At 38.9% G+C, this 24356-nt stretch overlaps 1 protein-coding gene across 3 annotated transcripts in view; it reads right to left on the bottom strand.

Annotated features, from left to right (window-relative positions):
• LOC133459748 (seizure protein 6 homolog) overlaps window positions 1–24356 on the bottom strand; it is a 131658-nt gene that overhangs the window by 41347 nt on the left and 65955 nt on the right. For all 3 annotated transcript variants that reach the window (XR_009784069.1, XM_061740005.1, XM_061740006.1), the window contains exons 2-3: window positions 22306–23061; window positions 21724–21845 (exon numbers count right to left, since the gene is read on the bottom strand). Coding sequence is in view for 2 of the 3 variants with exons in the window: in XM_061740005.1 (XP_061595989.1) it covers window positions 21724–21845; window positions 22306–23061 (878 nt within the window). In the remaining variant the exon portion in view is untranslated. The remainder of the gene's footprint in view (window positions 1–21723; window positions 21846–22305; window positions 23062–24356) is intronic.

Here is a 24356-nt window from a genome sequence, read left to right as displayed (position 1 = left end):
GGGTACACACCTGTATCATGTCGCAACTTAAAGAAAAGTCTCTTGGCACTATGGCCGAAACTGAACAGGAAGTCGGCCATTTTGAATTAATCGTGTAATTTTGGCAAAATTTATGCCATTTCTTCGGCCGCTTCTTCGCCCGAACCGTAACGTGAACCCAGGTATGTTATACATCAAAATGTGCGTCTCGATTCGTCTTTTCTCAATCAAAAGCGACGATAGAAGCCAAAAAGCGCGCCCCCCTTTCATGTCTTTTGATGATATTTTCTGGCATAACTTTTGAATGGTTTGACATAAAGAGTCGTGGGTGGTGTCATCGGACTCGGTTTTGAATCCTTGACCATAATTGGTGCAAATTAGCCCCGCCTCTTCTTCTGATTGGTCAATATTTGTTGGTCCCTATTTTCTGCTATAACTTTTGAATGGTTTGACATAAAGAGTCGTGGGTGGTGTCATCGGACTCGGTTTTGAATCCTTGACCATAATTGGTGCAAATTAGCCCCGCCCCTTCATCTGATTGGTCGATATGTGATAGTTCCTTTCTTTCTTTCTTTCTTTCTTACTTTCTGCCATAACTTTTGAATGGTTTGGTATAGAGAGTCGTGGTTGGTGTCATCCACTAAATGTCCAGGCCTGAAGAATCTACATGCAAGTCATACAAGCGCTTCCACTGCAGCACGCCTGAACGTGCACAAGAGTGCGAGGGCCCGTTCATCGCTGCTTGCAGCTTTAATTTAGTTTTTTTTTTTCAGAACTGAGGTTGTAGAAACTGTGAAACAAACTGCTTTTGGTTTCCTCCACCTTCAGATGGATGCTATCAGAGAGACAGCGCTATAATCTGCGTGAATACAGAGAGCTGTGGACAGTTCAACGTAAAAGGATCAGTAGAAACGAGCCATACACTTTGTGGAAATGACTTTTAAGACATGTGAACTGCATTGATAACTCTTCTCACTGCTTGGGGGATCTGGTTATTCTAAACCAACTTTCAAGCAGATGGGCAAAGGACCTGTCTAGAAAGATGAGTGGCCCATCGGAGCCAATTCAGCCACATCTATTTCCAGCATACAGGAGACATTCATGCGATACTCTCAAAGCCAGGCGTCTGGATCAGGTATGCCACGAGGCAGAAAAATGGTTGCCCTCCACAGGCTGGCGTCCCTGAGGTAATATGTGTGCAGGAGTGTCAGAGCGCCAGCCTGGAAGAGCTGAGACAATGGGCAGGATGAGCGCTATTCACAACGGTGTGAGCAAAATGAATTTGGTCACGTCGGCGAACTGTCACTCAGTCGACCGGGAGCTGCCAGTGAGTGCAGGAAGGCTAATAGACACTGTGACTGAGCTTAGAGGTGACTTTTTCGGGAATGATTCATGCGATCAGCCACTTTGATTGATTAGATTTTGATTTTTAATGTATTTTTTTTCCGAGCTGACTTAAAGGCAACGCCACTCTGGAGGATTTCATTTAAGCTGAGAATGCAAAGAGCAGTCATACAGGAGGTAACAGTACGTGTCACAGAACTTCTATATTACTCTATGAGAAAAATAGTTTCACAGTGAATAATAAATGAATGTCACATGATTTAACAATCCCTGATTCCCCATTCCTCAAGGGCAATACCAATGACACAGCTTGAGGCACATTTCTTTTTACTTGCACATATTTTTTTTCTAAGTCATATAGAAGTCCTCTATGATAATATAGAGGACATCAGCATTTTGAAAATCCGGTTACTTCAGAGCAACTTAGAAGTTTGTAATCCTTCCAACGACACGGCAGAGAAAGTTTCCTTCATTTACACAGACATTTTAAAGGAGTAAGACTGAAGGATGGATCATTTGGAATTGCAATTTAATTATCTTTAATTAAATCTTAAATGAAAACAGTCAAAAGGAAACAAAGCCTTGGAGAAACAAGTCGATAGATAGATAGCTGTGCATAATTATTTTTTGGTCTCTTGTCTCACTAAAGTACAAGAGAACAGAAGAACCTCTTAAGCCTAAAAAGAATGTAATCCTAATTAATATAATTGCAACAGTCTCTTTAAATAAAGTTACATCTGTGGTTGGTTGTGGAAAATTTTCATGTTTGAAAAAGAGAACCATTGCCTTGCATTTCACTGTGATTTGGATATTTCATGCATGCTTATTTGAACACTGTAAAATACAGTCATTTCATCAATTCATTTCACATTTCTAAAAGAGTCATGAAATAATACTTTTAAAAAAACTGTGTAACTATTGATATTATTGTTCATATGCTGCTAAAAATATGAAGGGAGCCCTCATTTATGAAATCCTAAATATCATAATTTATAATATACATTAGTATAGTTTGCCTCTCTCTCTCTCTCTCTCTCTCTCTCTCTCTCTCTCTCTCTCTCTCTCTCTCTCTCTCTCTCTCTCTCTCTCTCTCTCTCTCTCTCTCTCTCTCTCTCTCTCTCTCTCTCTCTCTCTCTCTCTCTCTCTCTCTCTCTCTCTCTCTCTCTCTCTCTCTCGGGCCCTGCTGCTATCAAGGTCTGCAAAAGTCTCTTAATGACACTGTCATTTGAACCAGGTGTGTGGGAGGTGGGAAACATTTAGCTAATTGTACATTTAGCACAATTGGTTAAATGCTAATTGTACTCTGTTTTCATAAACCATTGACCTACCTACTTTATGTTTTGTTTTGTGTATTGTATTGACTTTAGATTAAATATTTCACAATCGCATGTGAAATCATTTGTAATATTGTACACAAGTGCAGTATATTGTGTACTCATCACTGACACTAATTGTTTTTAAGGCGTTGAAACTGGTTGTTTGACCTGTCTATCATAAAAGCCTCAGCTCCTGGCCTGTTGGTCTGAATCCAGGTCTGTACAGAAACATCGCTGCGTCTTTCAGCTCTGTTTTTGTTCCTTTCCCCTCATGAGAAGGCTTAGCAGCCGTAGGCACCCAAACTTCACGTTACACTGAAACATGCATGAAGGTGCATTTAAGTCAGTCTGAACACTAAACAAAAAGAAAAAAGAATCAAATGAAGACTTTTTTGTCAGTTGGTTGGCATATTGATTGAAAATGTACCTCAACCTTTAAAAAGTCCAAGACCATGCTGTTATACAGCTTGTGACTCGGCTTGGAATATCAGATCCCACGATGAATGCTTTTAATGTGGCGGACGTAACAGAGCTGTAGGATTATCTTTAAGTAATCTGAACGCTTGCAGCTCGCTGCTAGGTAGGTTTATATAGCTACATCGAAGCTACTGGAAGCAACGTGATGCAAACGAGAACAGCTTGTTTCAAGGCCTACAGGGAGATGATCATTCATAAACATCCTAATGGTTATAATATTTGTCATTAATCACCTCCGCAATGTGAAAAAGTTCACCTACATGTGTCCTCACAGCATCAACGGTGTTGGCTATATCAGATGTTTGTTGATTCATAACCCTGAGCCAGATTATGCTCTACTTTTACAGATGTATTGAGGTATGTCAATCAAAAAAATGTAAAAATTCTGGGTTTTATGCAGATTTGATTTCGGCTTATGTCTTATTACAGGCAACTTACATTTAGGACATCATGACAAGTAGGGCAAATGGGCTGTTGCCTGGGCAACAATAGCACATGTCTATGTCTGTAGTTTCAGTAATATCATTTTCCGTCTTCAGTCATTAATTATCCAATGACTAGTAGTCGAGTAGAGGTAGATACTACCTCACCATGGTTCATGTGCAATTTAAAAACTAAAGAAAAACAGCTGGAAATTAAAGACTTTTTTTTGCTTAAGCTGTCTGTGAAAGTTGAGGAAAGCCTCTTATCCTTGCACAATTTATTCTGCCCTACAGCTTATTGCACTGTGCTGTCTGTTTATAATTCAAGGCGACCATGATGACTCTTTTCTTAGCTGGCTGAAATTCTGTGGGTTTTTTATAATACCGTGGCCTTATAGCATGTTCAAAAATCATCAAAGGTTCGTCCAGGAATCTTGTTTAGCCTCATTAACAGTGCTCTTTCAAACCCCTCGTTTGAGTGTTCAAATGCCCAGGTTCACCTACTGTATATGAGAATATTTCAAAGCTGTATGCATGTTGAGGAAATGTATATATCATTGTCAGCATCAAAAGATTTCGACAACAACGATGGGAAATCTTATAAAATATACTTTTGACAGAAGAAAGGCCTACATGCCAACCAGCTTTGGACAGAATTCTGTAAAATCTATGTGTTTTTGTCCAAAATCTTTGTCTCCTGCTGTCACACAACTGCAGAAGCCTCTCATTTTCCTTCCTGAACACCTGCGATGCCCAAGTTCTGGGTTTCGCTTGACTGGCTCCAGCTGGTGTAGAACTCTGCTGCTTGAACTAGTACAAAGACATTTGAATATATTTACTGGAGAACTATGAAACCTAACATGGCTTCTTCTTAGGTTTTGCACAGATTGAATAACTCTACTGGCTAAAATTATAAATGGATGCTGCACTTTAAGGTCAGCCTTCACCTGCATCACTGCAAGGCATGGATTATATTTGGTAGCTCGCACATTCAGTGCCAAGGTAAGAGAAACAACCCACACTCAGGCTACATGTTCCTTGCAAACTGGAAGAAAAGTAAAACATCAACTCAAGGGAAGACGATTTTGATGAGTTCATACAATATTTGTGATTTAGAAATGGGCCTCATTTCCAAAGCTGGACAATCACCAGAGTAAAAAAACGAAGAAAATTAAAGTTTTATCGGAGCAGAAAAAAAGAAAGTGGGAGAGTAACAAGCTAAATACCCGGACAGGGGATTCGTCTTGGGTTGTAGTATTTTTCCTGAGAACTGTAAAATTGCGCAGGGCTGATCTGCAAAATATAAGGAATGGGCATTCAGTTATTCACAGGTTATAAAGTATTTTTTTTATTTTGTCAGTAAGTATGTTGGACTACTAATTTATGACGAAGTCCCTCTAAAAACGTGACAGGAAAAAGGACTTCACTAATAAAACCAAATTGAACTTAGTGATTTAGACAAGATTACCTCTTCGCTATCCATCCTACAAACGACCACTGAAAACAGAAAAGTCGTCTTGAAAGTCCGTCCCGTCTTATTTCATTCACTATCAAAACAAATGCAGCGACGGGCACAGGATCTTTCCGGCAGTATGCGCTGGTGCTCATGGGAAATGTAGTGTTCTTTCTGGTAAAGCACTACCGCTTTTGTCCAAAGGAGCCGCCAAACTCAACAAAAGCTGAAAGTTACATTGTGCTGCTTTAACAAACAGCTAATGTCTCTCACCTGACCTGAGAGTACAAGGAAGCCTCTTGCGGTGAATTTCATTCCACTTAATTTTTGCTACATGTCAGTACTGAGATAAGAATCACCCTCGATATTTAAGAGTTTAGGAATAAGCAGGTATAGATAATGAGTGGACGTTACATTCCTTCGCTATTTTACCGTAACACGTCTATTTGTTCTCAGCTGAAATCGTTGGAAAAATACTACACAATACTAAACAATGATAATATTGCTAAAATGTTTTTTTGTTTGATTTAATGTTATTAATAACATCATTGATGCTGTTTTTCATGTCAAGGTGTCCACAACAGACAATGTTCACTTCAGAGAAAAATCAAGTTATTGCTTTAAAAGTGATTCATCTCCAATTAACTTATAATTACGACCAGCCTTTATTTGATTTAGTAAAGATGAAGTCAAAAATGCATTATAGCCCTTTTTTTTGAAAAAATTCCAATACTTAAAAGCACTGAACAGTCATCCTTACAGTATGTCAGTCTCTGTATTTGTTTTGTTTTAAACTGATTGAGATTTGAAAGTTGTCTGGTGTGTAGCTCGTCTCTAAAATCGTGCAGGCTAAGTGTGCAACCTCTTTCACTCTTAAAAGACTGTGATGAAAAAGAAAATATTAATGAAATGTGAATATTTGATGTGTTCCATGGAGTTGTATTTAAGCCCTTTTAATTCTTAATATGATGCTATAATTGCTTAAATTGTGCCTGTTGCAGTTATTTATTTATGACTTTCTATCCCCTCTGTGCTTTTAATGTTTAAGAAATCTTAGCAAAGCTCTTTAGTCTTAACGTGTTTTTGAATGTGCATTGTATACGATAATGTGACGGTGTTTGGCTACGCCATTTAATGCATTCACTTACTCTTCATAATATTTATGTCTTGCCTTGTGATTCTTCCTTTTTTTACGCTGGAAACTTTGTAGATCAGCTTAAGTTATGCTTTAAAAGTAGCATCCTTTAAAAAATGAAAAGTACATGAATACATACCAGAACCAGACAATCTTAATGTTTTTGTTTTGTTTTGTTTGCTATAATGGCTTATTTGGTTTATTTGTTTAGCAGAAATATCTACTGTTTTGAAATTAAATATATATTGATCAAAGCCTCAGACTTTTACAATATTGGTATTTATAGAGAAAGGGTATGCTGTGTTGTAAAACCTACTAATTCAGAGAGCCTCAGCAGACTGTGCATCAGTGACCACATCTTATACATATACCAGGGAGTCTCATGAAGGATAGGTGAGCAGATACTGGACAGTGAACATTTGGACTGATAGATAGTTCAGCACCGGAGGGCCCTATCATCTGTCATCCACCCTGGGACCTGTCAGTGCAGCCTGCAACAGCTGTCCTGCCTCAATTATGAATCATTGGCCTTGTCAGGAGACCTCAGACTACCTTATCTTCACCAGTGCTGCTGCCAAATGCCCAGAGGGACTTTTTTCCTCAATGTCTCTCTTTCACTCACACACACACACATGCGTGTGCATGTATACCTACAGTATGTGTGCATGTATGTTCACACGAATGCTTGTTGTTCTAGACTATTGTGAAAGGAGCCTTATTTAAAGTCGTAGCTGGAATCTCCACCTCAGCATCCACGTTTGTGTGACCGAGGATTTGGCTGACGAGGCACACTTCTGCACCAACCACAACATTATCAGAGGGTCTGTACACAATGCTGTTCCATTTTCAGAATTGTGTTCAGGGAAGTGAGGACGTCTTCACGTGTGTGTGTCTCTGTGTGTGTCTGTGGATCTAAACAAGCTCTAAACAATAGAGGAAATGCGACACACTCCTCTGAGGAGGTGCACTTTCACTTCAAGCGTTCCCTTTTTCTTTTTTTTTTGTAAGAACTCTTCCAATAATTCTTTTGCCTGAAACTAATCAAAATGAAAGTACCAGAAGAGAAGAAGGTCATCCGTTTCCTCAAGCCTCACTGTCTTTTCAATCAACCCGCTGTAATGAACACAACGTCCTGCAAGGCTACGGCACAATTGATGGGCCGAGAACTGCACATTGAATACAAACAATGAGGGGAAAATATCTCAAATACAGTTTTAGAGGACGGCGGTGTTTGCAGGATTGAATGGCTTGATCGTGCTGCGTTATCCACGACCTTTGTAGAACAGAGCGCTTGTAAGTGAGCTGCGGCACAAAACAATGACAGTGAACAGTGAGCAGAGATAAAGATCCATCCTATCAGAGCCAAACAGAAGGCTGCCCGGCTTGGTGTTTAATCTGTGACCAGAGTCACCCCTGGTATCACACAGTTAGTCCCCCAAGAGAGATAAACCGTATAATTTCTATCATGCAATTATCCAGTTACTCCCGGCTGCGAAATAAATAAAAGATACAAATATTTTGCCTGGGGCTCCGAAATATACAACCTGTCAAAAGAATCCCAACTTTTTTTTTTTTACACATGACGTATCGTCTTTACTTGCTTATGTATTTGTTTATCATATACACAAGATGAGTGAACCTTCCACTGCGACTGGCTCGCGCGGGTGTTTTATTGTGGAAAACATCTGGTGGTGCTGCTCGATGAGCATTTACATTGACTCTCAGGAGCTATTGCTGAGGCAGAAATGAACCATACGCAATCAAAATGAAACAGTAACACAATACATGAGAAATAAATGGCCCAGCTGCTGGGGGCAATGAATCAACAGCCACTGGACTCGCCAGCTGCAGTGTCATCATTACCGTGATAAAACCCGCCGGATTATACTCTGGAAGCAACATACTGGTACTGCGCCCTACTCATAGCCTCTCTTTTTCTGGCTTGCATTTGAATAATCTTTTTTGCACCACATCGAGGTGGTGTTTTCTGTATTACTTTATATATTCATAGGAAGAAAAAAAAAAAACAGTACTCACTGTTTTCATAATGAGAGAAATGTTATCTCCATTGAACATTCACATACATATAAAAGAGCAGAGGCCATTTTTTGTGCCCCTTGTCATCTAAAACAATAATTTTTAACCAATCAGCAAAAGCTGAACATTAATGGGAACAGCCAGGAGCCAGCATGTGAACACAATACCAACTTACCCATTGTTACTCATGTCCTGTCAGAGCTGGGGCCTATTTTATACTCCTGAGATTACCAAATTTCACCACCTTGCAGTAATCATTTTCTTAATGTATTTTTTTCCTTTTCCAAACACTGAGGCCCCGTTTACACGTAGCCGGGTATTTACAAAAACGGAGGCGTTTTCATGCGTTTTGGCCGTCCGTTTACACGGAAACGGAGGTCAAAGTCACCAAAAACGATCATTTCTGAAAACTCCGGCCAAAGTGGAGATTTTCAAAAACTCCGTTTTCCCGTTTGCGTCTAAACGGAGGAAAACGGAGATTTAAGCTTCAGAACGTCACATTATGCACCAGAAACTCACCAGCGTCATGTGTGCGACCTGTGTTTACAATTAGTTTGGCCACCGTCAATATTTTCTTGTATTTTACCTGTTTAATATTCTAAAGTCACACTTAAAAGTAACTCCCCCCCCCCCCCGTCCAGCCTCCTGCTCATTCAAGCCTGTGAGCGCGTCAGCCAGCAGCATGAAGCCTGAATTATGGTTCCGCGTTAAATCGACGGCGTACCCTACGCCGTAGGCTCTGCGTTAATGTAACGCGGAACCATAAATCAGCCCTTAACTGGAAGTTACACACGTGTCATTTGTTGATGTTTTTCCAAGATTCTGATTGGCTTGCATGACGTTAAGAGCGTTTTCATGCGAGTCCGTGTAAACGAGGATTTTTTTGAAAACGTAGAGGGGAAAATATCCGTTTTTGTAAATACCCGGCTACGTGTAAACGTGGCCTAAGACTCTGAGATCAGGTTCCTGCCCTCTGATAAATCAGCCTCCCTTTCCGTGGCGCTTCCTGAGCCTCGACAGCTCAGTTTATTTGCTGCCGTTTGCGTTTTAGCATAGATTTAAATTCCTGCATTGCTCGTTACCCTTCATATCTCAGGCGTGCATCTCGACTTCCATCGTCATGGTGCTGAATGAGTTGAAGAGTACTTCTTCTATAACAGCATGCTGGATGAAGGAGCAATTAGCATTACCTGAAATCAAATCATTCCTCTGGGGATGGCTGGGCCCTATGAAAACTCATTTCAGAGAAGCCCTGACACCCTAAAGAGCTCATCTAGATCAAACTGACCACCTTTGTGTCCAGGCCTATACCTGCCATCACAGCAAAGTATGATGGAGGTTTCCTTCCCCCTCATCTCGAGTAGATTAAAAGCAGACAGCCTGTCTTGGTTTCCATCACCTCAATCAGGCTCAGTTTTTTTTTTTTTGTGCACACAAACCACATATGGTGCTGTTTGCGCTGCAGACAACCTGATTTCCCTTTGTGCCAGAGGTCCACAAGACAGACTACAACTTCAGAAATGGGAGGTTCAGTTTTACCAAAGTTTTAAATAAAAGCAAGTTCACACTTGCTTTTGTTGAAAATAAATAAATAAATGAATAACACTTTCTTATGGCCCTTTAATATGATGAGAGCATTAGTGGCCACCGAATATCAACAAAACAAATTTAATCCATTCCCTCATCAGCCACACTCAGAGAGGGTCAATGCCTTAAGCATTTTGCTTCTTTTATAAGAAATACTGGAATTAAAATTAGAGCGCAGGGATCAATACAGCAATTCAACCAGCACTGAGAGGGGCCTGCTTGCCAAGTACTGGTGCTGCTTATTAACATGACTATTGATTGGAGTCAGAGGAGCGTGGTCGGAGAGGCAGCATCAAATACCAATCGTTAACCCTCAAGTCAGGATTAGCTGTAAACACTTGGCATGCTCTGTAACGTCTCAATCCTTAGAGGGGAATTTCATTGATGATCCTCTTCCAAAGGTCTCACCTTAGGTGTAATTCATTTGCACGGCTAGCTTCGAGCTCATTATAAGCTTTTACACTTTATTTAACTTTTTCTTGAATTATGTGAAACAATATTCACTCACCTGAGTTTGAAAAACTTGGATGCTATAATTTCCCCCTCTGGGATTCGAGGTCACTGTTTGATATTTTATAAGCTTGAATTAACAGGCCTAAGAAAAGTTTTGTGCTTGTCGCCACTGGTTTCTAATTTAAAAGACACTGTATTGGCCAGGTTCTGGCAAAACTATTATTTACTACCAATACTTGTAATTTTGTGAACTACCAACTATGTGGTATGTGTAGTTAATATCTGAATCCTGACTTTATATTTGACCTATCAATTATAAAATTATAATTAAACAGAAAATTATTAGATAAATTATCAAGGCTGATTGTCTGCACCCCCATAATGGAGTAGTGTCACAGTCCATAGTTGACTCATTAGTTGAGCTAACATAACATGTTAATGGCCATGTTCCCATTGAATAATAAAATGTGTAAATGTAATTCTCGAACTATGTATCATTTTTATCATGTTTTTTTGTGAGCATTCCCTCACTCAAGGCTTGTTAAGGCTTGATGGTGACAAAAACACGCCCTTATTTGGTCTTTGCCCGAAAAAGCAAATTTTGTGTTTCTCGCTTTGAATTTTTTATCTTTTCTGAGAGTGTGCTTTAGGATTAATTTCTATGACACAATTGGTTTTTAATTCCCAATACTAACTATGTGAGCGCAAACAAAGCAAAAGAGTAATCTGAAGAAATTGTAAAATGAGTTGGTTCGATGTCAAAGTCAGGGTCTCTAGGATTGAAATTCAAACAACCCTGGGTTCATTTCTATATGATAAATAGTATAAAGTCTCGCAAGGAACCAAAGTTATGTGAATAACAGCACTTTTGACTGAGAATTGAACATCTATTTGCAGCATAATGGGAATTAATCATTAGCAATTGATCTGTCAAAATTTAAACAACATTTAAATGTTGTTCCACTTAAAGCGACACTACGTAACTTTTCCACCTTAATATCATATTTCCAGAGTCATTGTGATGGTACATCAACTTACAACAGGTTTAATGACACCTCTGTCATGGTCTGAGGGGTCTGTATCACCTTCACTGGCACTATGTAACTTTGAGGTGCATGGTAGGAACCCTGCCACACTAAAAAACTACAAATCTTTACGACTTTGACTGCTTTACGGCATACGTCACTTCCCCCTCCTTCCCGATTCGCAGTTGAGACAAAAATGGGCGGGGCTTGGAGCGCAGCTCCACAGAAGCTGGTAACCCGTTGCAGCGTTGTGGCTGCAGCAGCTCCACACAACAGACGTAGGGAAAAGATCGCTAATGGTTTAACTTTTCAACGGTTTCCTGCTCGGAGGCAGAACCACGGAGGCAGAACCACGCAGGCCAAGTATCTGATATAACAAAGTAAAAGAGTGAAAGAGGCTCGCTTGGATCGCGGCTGTAACGACAGAACACCTTCCACACAGTAAAGCCTGAATTATGGTTCTGCGTTAAATCGACGCAGACCTACGGCGTAGGGTACGTGGCGATTTAACGCAGAACCATAAATCAGCCTTAAACCACAAACACTCACACAGACCGGGTCGGATCAAAACAGGGGTTTTATTCCCCACTTCTCCAGCTAAACGCAGTTGCTGGCCAGCTCTCTGCGGTGCAATTAACCCCAATCTTCAGATAAAACTAGTTTGTTGAGGAAAAAATATCAACTCTTATTTGTAGCTGCAGAGGAAAAAAATAATCTCACGAGGAAAACAAAAATATTGCTCACGCCTCGGAGCCTCTTCACCATAATATAGCAGTCAAAAAAAAGAAAAGAGAAGTAAGAGGGATACAAAACATGTACTGTATGTTGTACTATTATACAAATGTATTGAAACACATGGCTCTTCAGTAGGGATTTCATATGGATCCAGACCGTTAATAATCATTATTTTCTCCATATACCGCTCCCTGGCTTCCTTGTTTTAATCCCAGTAAATTCCAGTTCCTTTCCAGCAGTTTAACATCTTTTTTTTTGCGTTCCATCTGTTCACTTGGTGAAACAGAAAAGCGTCCCGTCTTCTCTCAAAACAAATGCAGCGACGGGACAGGAGTACGTGCTGGTGCTCATGGGAAACGTAGTGTTCTTTCTGGTAAAGCACTACCGCTTTTGTCCAAAAGATGCCGCCAAACTCAGAAAAGCTGAAAGTTACGTTGTGCTGCTTTAAGCAATAGTGTGGATAGCGTGTCCTCAGACAAATACAATTTTTAAGCGTACAGAAAGTGTATAAAAAAGGCTGTGTGCACACATATCTCTTTCTGGTCATCTTGTTTTAAGTCCTTACAAGTTGACTACAAAACTACATGCAAACTACTGACAATAGATGCAATACAATTGGATTAATACTTAGATTTTTATGACAAAATATATATTCATGACAACATAGGCAAGCAGAACTCACATTTACCGTTTTTTCTGTAGAGATTGCATCCACAATATCACTTAAGCAGAATGACATTTTAAAATCTTGTTTCATTTAAAATAGCAATCTATTTTGACGTAGGTCAATTTGCACATTCTGTTCTCATTCAAAACATCTGCCATTCACATTGTTTTGGTCACTAACAGAAGTTTGCTCTTCTTTCCATCTCACAACAGACCGAGGCTTGTTTTCACTCTGGAAGGTTAATTTAATGCATAACTCCTCTTCTTTCCACGCTCCAAGTTTTGGTTGCCAAGTCAACAGTGTTGAATGTCTTCATCACCACGTAGCATGCAAAGATAGATTTTTACGGATGTAGCAAAAGAGCATCATCATGCATTTATAGGGAACAAAGTGAAGAATCTTGAATTTTCACTATTTCTGAGTCGCTATTCTCAAACTGCAATGGTTTTTTTTGCTAATTTTTTAAGGCTTGCTGGAATAATACATTGAGATAATTCCTTCTTTCTTGGAAAAGGGAAGAAGGAAACTGATAATATGGTAAGGGAGGTGAATTTAGAATGAAGAAGAGAAAAAGAAGAAATATACACTATTGACCTCAAAATCCTTCCCCATCATTTTCTTGAATGTTGTCGATTTCAAGCTGCCAGCAGATGGGAAAACTGCTGTAATCAGCCTTTTTCAGTAGTGGGAGAAAACTGAGTGCACCTTTATTCCCAGTGCTTTCAAGGTATAACTACATTCTCTTTTAAGAAGAGTGCAGGATCTCCCATGAAACAGCCCAGTCAGAGCCTGTTCAGAGCCTCAGATGGGAACTCCCTCAGACCGAGGCAGGTAGATCAGTGAGCAGAAAAATACAGGAATCAGAGCAAGACAGATGGCCTGAAAAGAGCTGATAGGTAGCTTAGCCACTCAGATTTATTTGATCAAATATGAAAGCTCAAAAACAGATTTTAAGCACTTTAATGCCACAGCCCAGCTCCAGAAGAGCTCCATCTGCCTGGCACTAAAACCTCATTGCAAAAGGGGCTATTGTGAAGAAGAAGATGAAGAAAAAGAAATGAATACATGCTCTTGATATTACCATTCAGTGGTCAAAACAGGTATATTTGTATCTGTATGATGGGGAAAAAATACTTTGGTAGATTGTAACAAATAGTTTATTCAAATGTAATGCGATTTCAAGTTTTAAACTCTCTATCTCAGTAATTTCATGGTAAATATTTCTTTGACTGGTCAAAACAGTTGTTGTTAAATGGTCATAAAATAGCCAGACATACACAACCTTGTGGTTATTAACAGCAGTAAGTGTATTCATCCGTCCATTTTATACACCCACTTTATTGCGTTCAGGGTTCACCAGGGTGGGGTGGGGGTTAACAATGATAAAGCTGGGATATTTGAGACAAAGATCAATAGCTTTTAACACTGAAATGATTTACAGGCTCTCTTCATATGAGTAACTAATGCATAATAGAAACACTGCACATAATTACTCTAATAATGAAGTGCAGTAAGCAATTAAGTGAAAGACCTAGTAAAAAAAAAAAGGCTTTGTAAAATGATTTATCTTTATGCTAAAAGTTGTAATATATCAACCTATTAATATTTTCACAATTATTCTGGAAATAAATCATATTATGGTCAGAATTGCCAGCTGGGTCAATGCATTATGTGTTGTTATAGAGGTTGAACAGTAAAGCTGAGGACAGTAAATTACCCTGATACATTTTTCACCCTCCTTCTCCCACAAGCTACAAGATGACTAAAAATAGCATTGACTAAGTACAGAAAAAGTCTGATAGTGCTTATTTCTTGTTCATATTCTGGCAACACTCAGATGGGGCCTCTGGCTGCAGGAAAAAAACTCAAATCCTATGTAGAAATATATATATATATATATATATATATATATATATATATATATATATATATATATATATATATATATATATATATATATATAATATAAATAAACTGGAACTGATATATATTCTTTTCCAACATAATGTGGTTTAATAGTTGTTTTATAAAGCACCAAACTTCACAGTTAAAGTTAAGTTATATATATGTATGTATGTATATATATTTATATATATATATATATATATATATATATATATATATATATACATATATATATATATATATATATATATATATACATATATATATATACACACACACAATGTTGTTTATATACATACAGTCACATCTGTCTTTGACTATTCCTTTCATTTGATTACCATGATGTGCCCTTGAAAACGCCTGTGCTGTCAGCTGCAATGAACATTCTCCTCTATAACAAAGACTGGCTGCCAAAGTATGAACATGCACTTGAGCCGTAATGTCTGTCCTCCAGCTCGTGACCTCTGGGTTGTCAGTGAAGTGTCAGCCAGTCATTGAAACAGTAAATTGGATCAGTCGATGCCCAGACAATCAAAATGAACACAACAGACTTCAGTGGAGTTTAAAGGTATGGTAGGCAATTTTTGGGTTATGTCACCTCTGTTTATATTCGGAACAAAGTGTGAACAAAACAAGAAGAACCGCCTCCACCTTCCCTCCCCCTGTTTTTGACTATATTTATGCCATGGGTAACTAGTGGATTGTGAGTAGTTAGACACAGAATGTGACAAAAAATGTGTTGGCCATGCAATCGCATGGAATCACTTACCCTAGATTTAGTTTTGAATTTTTTTACTGGACAAGATGATAAACTTGTGGTACACAAGTGTGAATGAAGATTAAACTTATTGAAAAAAAAAGAAGAAAGATAAACCTGCATTAGTGAAACATGTATGTTTTGCTCCCCTGTATTACTTGAATTTAACAAATGAATCTCCAACCAATTCACAGAGTCGTTGAGAGAAAGACTGGTGTGACAGGAATGCAAGCGTCTCCAGGAGATGAAAACATTCTAGTTATTTCCTTGAGACCAAAGTGTTGCAGTCATGTTTGGTGTTATCTTCAAACAAGGATTTGAGTTTTTTGTAATTTTAAATAAAACTGAGGAGGCTGATGGTTTGGTGTTGTGAACTGGAAGGTTGTAGGACCAAGCCACCGCCCATCACATGCCAAAGTGTTTCTGGGCAAGACACTAAACCTCACACTGTCCCCATTGACCCTGCTACTCATAGTGCTGTTACCAAGCCCAGAAGAAATCAATGTAATGACAGTTCTGTATTTTATTTTTCAGATGAAGATAAGAAAAATATTAAGGACTCCTTAAGTCATTAGAAGATGACGAGAGAGTATACCGTATTTTCGCGACCATTAGGTGCATATAAACGTCTTTTTTTTTTTTCAAAATGTGCTGCGCGCCCAATGACGCAGTGCGCCTAGTGTGTTATTGTAAGGCGGACGTAATTGAGGCCACCATGAGAACGTTAAAGGGAGAAGTATGGGCGCAGGATTTGCAGACTCTATGCGTGTCCATCTCACAGACAATGTGAAGAAAGAAGTAAAACAAATGAACGCTGTGCTTGCTGTTATTCCGAGAGGTCTGACAAAGGAACTCCAACCGCTGGACGTCGGTGTGAACCGGCCGTTCAAAGTGAGGCTGCAAGTTGTGTGGGAGCGATGGATGACCGATGGAGACCACAGTTTCACAAAGAGTGGAAGGCAGCGCCGGGCAAGTTACGCCACAGTTTGCGGATGGATTGTTGATGCGTGGGCTAACGTGTCTGCTGGGACTGTTGTTCGAGCTTTCGCAAAAGCCGGCATAATTTCCGAGGGGCCGCACGGCACATAAAGTGACTCTGACAGCGAGGAAAGTGGGACTGGCACAGTTGATTTAGCGCAGCTGTTTAATGCAGAAACGGAGGATGAGGACTTTGATGGGTTTGATTAATGCAATAACGATTGTAATAAAGACTTAAATAAAGCACAATCAAACTCAGTTTTGCTCCCGCTCTATTTTTAAATACGCATACTTGTATGCTTGTGTGTGTGTTGTTTTAAGGCGGCGTGCCATATGTGTGTGTAGACGGCGCCTTTTTGTTCGGTGCGCCGTATGTGTGTTTTAAATACAGAAATGACACACATAACTGAGGCTGCGCCTTTTTAACCGGCGTACCATATGGTCGCAAAAATACGGTAATTATGAAATACAAAAGTCACGATTAGTATTTTGTACGTCCAGCTTTTATAACATCTGAAGCACAGATTTTCCTCAAGAAAAACAATCCCGTATATCAACCAGGAACCAACCTCATTAAATAGCAGTTGACAGATATGCTTTGCAGGATCAAATCATGTCATGGAACCTTCAAATATGGTTTCTTCACTGACAAATCTACTTTCAGTTGATAGACTGAGAGAAGTCTCTCCCTTCTACAGTGTTCCCACTATGTTTGCACTTTCCCTAAATTTAGACATAGCTCAATGGGAAACACCATTTTTATTAGTCATAATTTGATTATGATATAGATTTGAAAATTGGGTTTACTCTAGAAACCTAACGTTGGCTTGATGTCTAATTATAGTAAGGTAATATTGACCAGATGTTGGATGACAGTTGCGTGCCAGCACAACATAATTAGTTATCTAACATTGTCTGATGCTGCAACCCTTGTCCAACCAAGGACCGATTTTTATGTGTCAGCTGGGAATGGTCCGGCAATCAATCAAGCGGAGCGACTTCTTCACTTACCAAAGTCGAACTAAAACATTTTGACAGATTTTTGAGCGCAGTTTAGCACATTAAAGTGGTTCGAGGTCAGTAAACTCGACAAAATTCATACATAAGGTGCACCTGATTATAGGGCCCACTGTCGATTTTTGATAAGAATCAAGGATTTTGACTGCGCCTTATAGTGTGGAAAATAAGTCGTCTTTTTTTTTTTATCCCCATTGTTAAATTTATTTATTTTTTTTTCTGAACTTGAACTGGAGAAAAATGCCATCAGTTGCAGAGACTGAATGTTGTTTCTTTGTTAGTTTCATAAGCATGTTTTTCAAGGCCAGAATGTTCAGGTGTCAAAAAAGGGGGTTTGAGTCATTAAGTGTATTGATTTTTATAAGAGTGGTGATTCCACTTTTACATTTACATTTATCATACATGCTAAGAAAGAAAAATAACCCTCTGTTTATCGAGCGGGTAAAAACAGTCTAAATCTTGACTTGGATAATATTGTCTTAACACACTACTGCTCCACTCATCTGCTTAGGCAACATCTTTACATCCTAAACGCCATATAGCAGACTCACTTAAAGGAAATAAGGTCTCACACGCTGCTGAATATATGACACATGGTTGCTTTAAATTTCTGTCTCTGTATGCAACCATGGAACAGAGAGCCTGGCTCCTCATTCGGTATCGTTTGCCATGCTGTAACTGCAAGTTTAACTGTGGGAGGGAGGGTGAGCATGGCCCCCATCTGCTCACATGGTTGTACTGAAACGGATGACTTCCTTCTGGTTTTTCATCCACCCTGGTTGCAGTATTTTTTAAAGAAACCCAGAAAAAAAAGAGTTATGTCAAATGCAGTGGAGAAATTGTGAAAGCCAAGTGCTGATACTTCAAATACATGTGACTATGTGAGTGTGCATGCAGGTAAGTGTGTCTGCTTATAAGTGGTTCAAGATTTACTTAACTTACCCAGAGGAAGCCTTCAGAGAAAAGCACATTCTCAAACATATACTCTGTCAAGACTTATCTTAGCTCTCCAGAGGCAGCAAGACAAAGCTTGCACATTTTAAAAGTCTCCAGTGGTAAATGAAGCATTTGAGGAATTGCAAATACCGGGGAACAAGCTCACATTGACAGCTAATTTTTATAACCTTTTGTGAAAAGACTTACCGAGCAAACATTCAACCTGAGACAGACCCCATCTCTTGTGCCCTCCTCCACCCACTCACCCCAGTAATTCACAGGCTGTCTATCTCTATCAACCCACACAGGACCAACAAATACCGCTTCAGCTGCGACTAAGCCAAATTATGTCAGAGCTGTTCACTAGCTGAAGGAAATCTTCTTTTCCAACATAATGTGGTTTAATAGTTGTTTTATAAAGCACCAAACTTCACAGTTAAAGTTAAGTTATATATATGTATGTATATATATATATATATATATATATATATATATATATATAAACATAAATACAGGCGTCAATATTGAAAGGAAAACAGGAGACATAAACCATGTTTGAAAGCCCTATTTCTTTCTATATTACAACTTTAGATTTTCATCAATCCGGTGTAAACTTCTTCTGTAAACTTCTTACTGTCACTATCAACAAATCAAAACCACCTCAGTATTGTTGAGTTTCTGCTGCTGCTCTCTGTCTCCACTTTGTTTCTATTTACCAGTCTCATACAGAATTCATAACATTCATAAGGAATATAGGAAAAAAAAGCCCATGAAAATCAATGTCAGTAGTTGTTTTTTTCAGAATAAAAATGAATGTATAATGAAGAAAGTCTTCAAACAGGAAATAAAGATGTGTGTTTTATATTTCTATTGGGTCCTACAAATCGGCAGAAATTTGAAATGTTTAGGTCACATAGTTATAAAGCTATTGAAGGAAAAAGCAAAGAAGATTAATAACAAACATTTTTTCCATAAATTTTTTTCCACACACACATATATATATATATATATATATATTACATTACAGGGTTTTTTGAGTCAGTCTTAAACAGAGTACTAAGTTTCATACCTTTTTTCTATAGTTTTTTGTTAACGTTCTGCAATTTCTTTTTTTTTGTTTCTATTTCGAATTCGTGGTCCGTCTCGGCTCGTATTCAGCTTTTCCAGGTACAAACAGCCTGTTTTGAGTTAAAAGAAGTTCTAAGAAGTAGGGGTTAATTTGTAATTTGTTATTTTGGATCGGTTGTGATGTTGATAGTGTGTGTGTGCATGTTTGAAAAAGGGGCGGGGGTGTAGAGGCGTGTAGACGACAAAATCTAATTGGCATCATTTGATAAACTGTAAACAAAACAAGATGATGACACATCCTTCCGTGTTGCACACTAATCATCGTTCTAGATACATTTGGCAGTGTGCAGAACTGATAACTAAACATCTTTTTGTAAGTGCACTCCTGTGTGCATCCTTATCGACTATAACAATGGTTTTGAGGCCACTTAGGGAGAGCGTGATAATAAAACTATTTCTAGGGTCGCCTCTTACGGGAACATTAAACTGGAACTTATTAAAATAATTTATATCTTGCTATATATGAAAAATACACGGACTGCAAACACATATTCAAATGTTCACAGTTTACCATGTTTGGATAACTAGCCAGCTATAGATGATCTTTATCAGATAATCTAAGTTATTTGTAACAACTTAATTTCCATTCGGCTAGCGTAATGCTAGGTAGATGTGCATTTGTCAAGCTGTGAGAAACATTACTGACGATTGGATGCAGGATCCTCTGACCCTTGTACTGGCCGAGGTACACGAGCTTCTTGGTCATTGAAAGAAAAAAAATTGATTATGTGCTTTTAAATGTAACAATGTAACAAATGAATCTGGAAATAAGGTTTTATGACTCTAATTTATTGATTTGTTCTGTGATTTATTTAACTAGCTCTTCAACACAGCCACCTGTAGATTTGAGCACGAGGGTCGTGCTGACCTGAATGAAACAGCATTACAAGTTAGCATCTTAATAGTGACCCCAGTGGAGCTTTCAAATGATTTCTTCTGATTTGGTGTTTAACAAAATGAGTATGTTGATTTTGTATGAGCAAAGCCCAGAGGGCACTTATAAAGTCCTCCTTAAAAATTCATAAATTTGAGGTTTCTTAAGAAAGGAAATAATGATTGGTGATTATGTTACTAAGAATACGCAACCCTGAGCTGGAAGTATCAAAATGGTAACTGCGTGTTGGCAGCATGGACAAAGAATGTAATTTTTTTAACCGAAATTGAATAGTTTTATTGCCAAAACGTAAAAAACAGGAGCTGACAAAGATGCTGCTGTGCTGCGTTATTGTGTCACCAAACAAAACAGCATCCGACAACGTGATGCTGGCTAAATCACGGACAAATGCAGATCATTAGGCGCACTGGGTTATAAGGTGCATGATGAAACATATACGTTGGCTTGACGTCTAATTATAGTAAGGTAACATTGACCAGATGTTGGATCATAGTTGCTTAGCAGCACAACATGATTAGTTATCTAACCTTGTCTGAAGCTGCAACCCGTGTCCAACCAAGGACCGATTTTTATGTGTCAGCTGGGAATGGTCCGGCAATCAATCAAACGGAGCGACTTCTTCACTTAACAAAGTTGAACTCAAACATTTTGACAGATTTTTGAGCGCAGTTTAGCACATTAAAGTGATTTGAGGTCAGTAATCTCAACAAAATTCACAAATACAGTAAGGTTCACCTGATTATAGGGCGCACTGCCAATTTTTTATAAGAATCAAGGATTTTAACTGCGCCTTTTAGTGTGGAAAATATTTTTTTATCCCCATTGCAAAATTTTTTTTTTTTTCTGAACTTCAACTGGAGAAAAATGCCATCAGTTGCAGAGACTGAATGTTGTTTCTTTGTTAGTTTCATAAGCATATTTTTCAAGGCCAGAATGTTCAGTACAGTGTTCATGTACATTTATCATACATGCTAAGAAAGAAAAATAACCCTCTGTTTATCAAGCGGGTAAAAACAGTCTAAATCTGGACTTGGATAATATAGTCTTAACACACTGCTGCTCCACTCATCTGTTTAGGCAACATCTTTACGTCCTAAATGCCACATAGCAGACTCACTTAAAGGAAATAAGGTATCACACGCTGTTGAATGTAAGACACATTGTTGCTTTAAATTTTATCTGATTATAGGGCGCACTGCAGATTTTTGAGAAAAATTAAGCATTTTAAGTGTGCCTTATAAAATGCCTTAAAAAGTGCCTTATAAAATACAGTATATAGTAGTATAGTATTTTATATATAGTAGTAAATATATAAATATATATATATATATATATATATATATATATATATATATATATATATATATATATATATATATATATATATATATATAAGGCCATATTGAACTTCAAAATAACACTTAATAAAAAATATCCTTTCAAACAACTAACATTATAGTGAGCCGATAACACTGACCTGAACCTCAATCCCATATCCCAGGTAGACAGTAATCAAGTAGGTGCACTCCACGCCAGAGTCAAGTTGCTGTAGAATTTCGATGTTACCCTCAGGGTCAGTGAAATTCATGCTGCATGGCTCTGTGGGAGAGAATAAAAAGAAAAGTGATTCCCTTTTTCCCACACCACTGATCTTTCTGACAGCCCACCTGTGTCTCCCTGCCCCCGTAACCCTCCAACTATCTCTGCAGATATCCTCTCTGATACCGCTTATTTGGGCCTGCAGCCCTCTGTGACCAGTGGAAAATAACAGGCAGGACACATCAGGAAAAATCTGATTGTTTTTGACACATGAGCAACTCGGTTATCCCTAGTGGAGAGAAGAATAGCTGTGTGCAGAATGTGAAATGAACTGTGATACTGGCGACCTGATGTTTAATTTTCCCTTTGTGGTGGATGCGTGTGTTAAATTCGAGAGGAGGGCGCTCTCATATGTGAGTTTCCATTTGAGGAAAAGATAAATCAGATGCTTATGCCATTTCAATATTCTTCTCAGAGCATTATATCTTTGAAAGTCAGAGAAAAACATGATTGTGCTTACCTGATGTTTGCAGTGTAGTGATGGTGGTAGTTGTGATAACAGTTTTAGATGTCATAGTGGGGCCGTCCTCTTGAGAGGATGGAATTAGCTTGGGGAGCAGGTGGTCAGGGTTGGTTTTGTTTTTCAGTGCCGTTTCTCTAACCGGCCCTTTATCCATCACTGATGAGATGGAAGCAACGGTGGCCACCATAGGATAATCTCTTCCCCTCGAGGACACAGCAGCCACTGGGTTGTTTTCGCTGCCTGAGCCTTTACCATGCAGCATCACGTGAGTGGTAAGAGAGTCAGTTGTTGGCCCCACCTTGACTGGCTCCTTGGTTTTCTCCTTGGTTGACTTCTTCTGAGGGAGAGACATGGGCGGTACCGGTGTTGTGGGAGAAAATGTAGTCAGCGGGGAAGTAGCAGCTGCAGTGGCAGTAGTGGCAATGTCTGAGAAGGCTGGAGCATCCTCATGGGGCACAATTTGAGTGACAGGGCTTCCGGCATTTGGAGAAGACATAGAACCGGGCATGGTGGGATATGCAGCTACAGAGCTATCCTTCCTGAAAAACTGCTGGTCCCCCTGAAAGTCTCTCGTAAGTAGGTGCTCGTGAAGCAGCAGGCCTTTGAGGATAGGCTGGTGGTTGGGCATGTTCACTGGTGAGATAGTAGTGATTGAATGAACTTCACTTTCAGTGTCCTGTGTTGGTAAGTGTGTGAAGAGGTCCCTGTCTTGGTCTAGTGTCTTCTTACTGATGCCGTTACTTTCCTTTGGATCTGGGAATAAAACAAAAAAATAACATGGCTTTACTAAGCAATCATGATGAAGTCTAACGAACTACAAAAGCAACACTGCAGGCTTATAAACTACCTAAAAGGAATACGAGTTTTTCCTGATATCTTTTGGAATCAAGAAAAACAGCAAGCACAACGATCAGATGAGTCCAGGTCCACAAAGATGTGAAGCCTTGTCATTATTTATCACAGTGGAGGACACCTTCACTACTACTACTACTACTACTACTACTACTACTACTACTACTACTACTACTACTACTAGTACTACTACTACTACTACTACTACTACTGTCATTTAGCAGACGCTTTTATCCAAAGCGACTTACATCTGACCACATCTTTGTTGCCCTGTGACTCAGACTGTTCTCAGCTTTGCTCTCCGTTGACAAAAATAATGAGAAGTTGAAATAAAAATGTATTTGTGATCAAATATATCTATTTTGATTTAAACTGGAACCAGTTATGCTTTTTTTTTTTTTTTTATTCTGAGCTGTTTTGTATACGTAATAATGTATTCACTTCGGGCATCTTCTATGAGGTTTCCTAAGTCAAAAGTTTTCATTTTGTACTAGGAGCAGAAAACTGACATTTAAATTGATATTTAAAGCAGAACAAAGGACTTTATTTCATAATAAAATATCACTTAGATTTTTGACATTAGTGGTTGGGCCATATTCAGCATTAGTCTGTCCACTGAGGGCTGCTCCCCTAAATGCTTTTTGCCTAATCCAAGATCTCAAAGCAGATGAAATCCACAAAGAAATAATAATAAATAATGGGTAATATCCATTTCAATCATGCATGACATCCTCAGAAATGATAAAATGATAATCTGAGATGTTTGCTTCAAAATGGAAGCAGGCCTTGTTTTGGATTCTCTGTATTCTGCACTACACTACTTGGCACCACACTATGCCTGGCATATGTGTGTATTTTGCACACTGTGCCAGAGGGAAACAAAGAGAGAGAGAGCACATGTACTGGGGTGGTAATTGTTGGCATCAAGCGCAAGCTCAATTGGACTGCGGATATTAGAAAGTCTTTTTCTATTGCAAGCAGGTGAATGTGAAAAGATGACAAAGGAGCTGTCCCCTCTTACCGTAGCAGCTGAGTGGGGATGCTTCATCTACATACACGTGTTACTAGAGAGGAGGGACGTTTATTCAGCTATCTGGGCCCAAGGATTCTGAAATACCAGTGATGTAACAACTTTCTCCAAGACGCTCTTCAACAGTCACCATAGCTATTTAGAATCAAGTTTTCTCTCAAGTTCA

The sequence above is a fragment of the Cololabis saira genome, chromosome 14, assembly GCF_033807715.1.
Source record: "Cololabis saira isolate AMF1-May2022 chromosome 14, fColSai1.1, whole genome shotgun sequence".
Classification (NCBI taxonomy): Eukaryota; Metazoa; Chordata; class Actinopteri; order Beloniformes; family Belonidae; genus Cololabis; species Cololabis saira.
This window is presented reverse-complemented; position numbering and strand designations above follow the sequence as displayed.